Source organism: Rhagoletis zephyria, unplaced genomic scaffold (assembly GCF_001687245.7).
Source record: "Rhagoletis zephyria isolate East Lansing unplaced genomic scaffold, Rhagoletis_zephyria_1.1 Rzeph_scaffold_42190, whole genome shotgun sequence".
Classification (NCBI taxonomy): Eukaryota; Metazoa; Arthropoda; class Insecta; order Diptera; family Tephritidae; genus Rhagoletis; species Rhagoletis zephyria.
The window spans coordinates 244-2,644 of record NW_016199245.1 but is presented as its reverse complement, the minus strand read 5'-3'; the positions used below and the strand labels follow the sequence as shown (position 1 = coordinate 2,644).

At 34.5% G+C, this 2,401-nt stretch overlaps 1 protein-coding gene across 1 annotated transcript; it reads right to left on the bottom strand.

Moving 5' to 3' along the window:
- Nucleotides 1–1,774, bottom strand: LOC108355094 (G protein alpha q subunit-like). Its single transcript, XM_017606266.1, has 4 exons — nt 1,545–1,774; nt 1,319–1,472; nt 1,078–1,185; nt 1–234 (listed from the first exon to the last, which is right to left on the bottom strand). Exons 1-4 carry the CDS (start codon nt 1,671–1,673, stop codon nt 152–154), a joined length of 474 nt encoding a protein of 157 aa, XP_017461755.1. The 5' UTR covers nt 1,674–1,774; the 3' UTR covers nt 1–151.
- Nucleotides 1,775–2,401: the final 627 nt, after the last annotated feature.

The following is a 2,401-nucleotide window of genomic DNA, read 5'->3' as shown; positions in this document are numbered from 1 at the left end:
TGTTAAAATCGTAATATGTACGTATGTATTAAGTAGCGAAGCAAATACAAGACGGTGCGATGGGTAGAGGCAATTATGTAGATAATTAGATGCGCAACACATGAAGCGTGTTTAGTCCAATTTCGGTTAGTCGTCAATTAACGATGACCATTTAACCCAGATTGAATTCCTTTAGAGCATTTTGCATTATGGTATCCTTTACAGCGCAGAACACTAGTTTAATGTTTTCAGTATCTGTTCGAAATTTCGCGAAGTACGATGTCGCAGAATCCAAAAGGTGTGCGCATATTTGGGTACAGATTTAAATATTTTAATTAATTATTTAATAGAATATCCAAGATAACTCAAAACTAAACGGCAACAACATTAGACCGTTCCAAAGTCTAGCAAGTGAGCTTACATATCCATCAACTACAGGCTTTATACTACAGAAGCATTACAGTTTAAAAGCAAAATAGCGCATCATTACCGTGATTTTTATGATTTAAATAATTGATTACCTCACGTCCGAGAAGAAAGTCAATACCGCCGCTGTTCAATTCAATCAAAATCTCCGCTTTCATTTGCCTAATCATTCACTTAAAATATTTCAAAATTATTCACTCTGATACGCACACACACACACACACACATACATACATACGTACATACAATTCTGTCAATTACTCGCAATTATTTAAATACGTGCCGATATGTACTTACCCGTAGCACAGGTGAAATGAGAATATATGATTTTTTCGGAATCTGGATTAAGGTCTACAAACATGCGAAGTATGAATTCTCGGGCGGCAATCGCATCCCTTTGTGGACCTAAATAGCATTAAGTTGAAGAATATGGAAAAAGAGCACATACAAGCGATACTGTTATAACATTTCTAAATCAATACACTACTACATACATACGTATATAGTAAGTACTTCAGCTAAATATGTATGTACATACAAATACATAAATGTATATATTGCATAAAACTAAGTCAAAATACAGTGTGTGCCTAGCTTAACTCGAATCTCAATAGCGCTTAGATCACCAACAAGCACTGGAAAGCATTGTGAAAATTATATTTTGTGTGTAACCTGTAGCTGTTGTGAAATGGGAATAGCACTGACGTTCTGGGTCAGGATTCGCAGCCAGATATTTTTTTAAGACAAATTGTTTAGCGGCAGCGTGATCACATTTCGGTCCTTAGTTATTCATAAATTGTCAATATAATAAAGGATATATGGGCAAAATTAACTCAATTGCCACTTAGATATTGGAATGCAATATTTTACAGCTACTTAAATAAGTTTGTAAGTGCAAGGGTACACTACTCACCATCATATTCGGGAAAGTAATCTACCAAATGCGAATACATAATTTTTTCCTCTAGCAAGTCTTTCTTGTTTAAGAAAAGAATAACTGATGAATTTTGGAACCACGGATACGTAATAATAGTCCTAAATAAAGCTTTTGATTCTTCCATGCGATTCTGCGAATGAAAAGATACTTCCTTCCATGAACACTCTCTACTTATTTATTTATTAACTTGTGTTTAACTTACCTCATTATCTGATTCGAACAAAATTTGATCGTACTCCGATAGCGCAACCAAAAATATGATTGATGTCACATTCTCAAAGCAATGAATCCATTTTCTTCTTTCGGAACGCTGACCACCCACGTCCACCATTCTAAGCAAAGTACGGGAATTGACGATAAATACAAACGAAATCAGTTGATTGATTTTTGTAAAAGCGGAAGAGGAAATAGCAAGGAGAAAAAAATAGCGGGTATATAGAAGAAGGAATAAAATATTAGTTGATAAATATATACACCAGAAGTAATTAGTAAAAAGCAAACAAATGAAAATTTATGTCATCAAAGCGAAATGCACTATTTGGCGAACTTCAAATTTTCCAGGAGCTCGTTAAAATTACAAACAGGGGCGGTTGTAAAGGGGTCAATAAAAAGGCAATTTTTCAAGATATAAAAATAATTTTTTTTGGTTGGCCATCTGATATGAAATCAATGGAATGTGTTAACAAAATACTATGTGGCTGAGCTACACCGCGGAAGTGATACTTCTATCGGTTTATTTCTTGACTATGCTAATTCAGAATATTTCAATTGGTATAAAATTATGCATATGAATTAAACTACGCCCTTAGAAGGGATTAACAGTTAATCTTAATCTCATCCCAAATCTTAATATTTTTTTTTTGTCTATCTCCATTCAACCTTAGTCAGTACCAACTTCAAACCGCTGCTCAGCAATCTGGTAAATCATTCTTAATATTAATACAGGTGGAAGGAGAGAGAGAGACGGAAGAAAGTTGCACTTCCGTTTCAGCCCAAGTGTCACATTTTTTTGGTGACGATTTCTACCTCCGTTAATGAAGTTTCACTCCAAAAAATGCC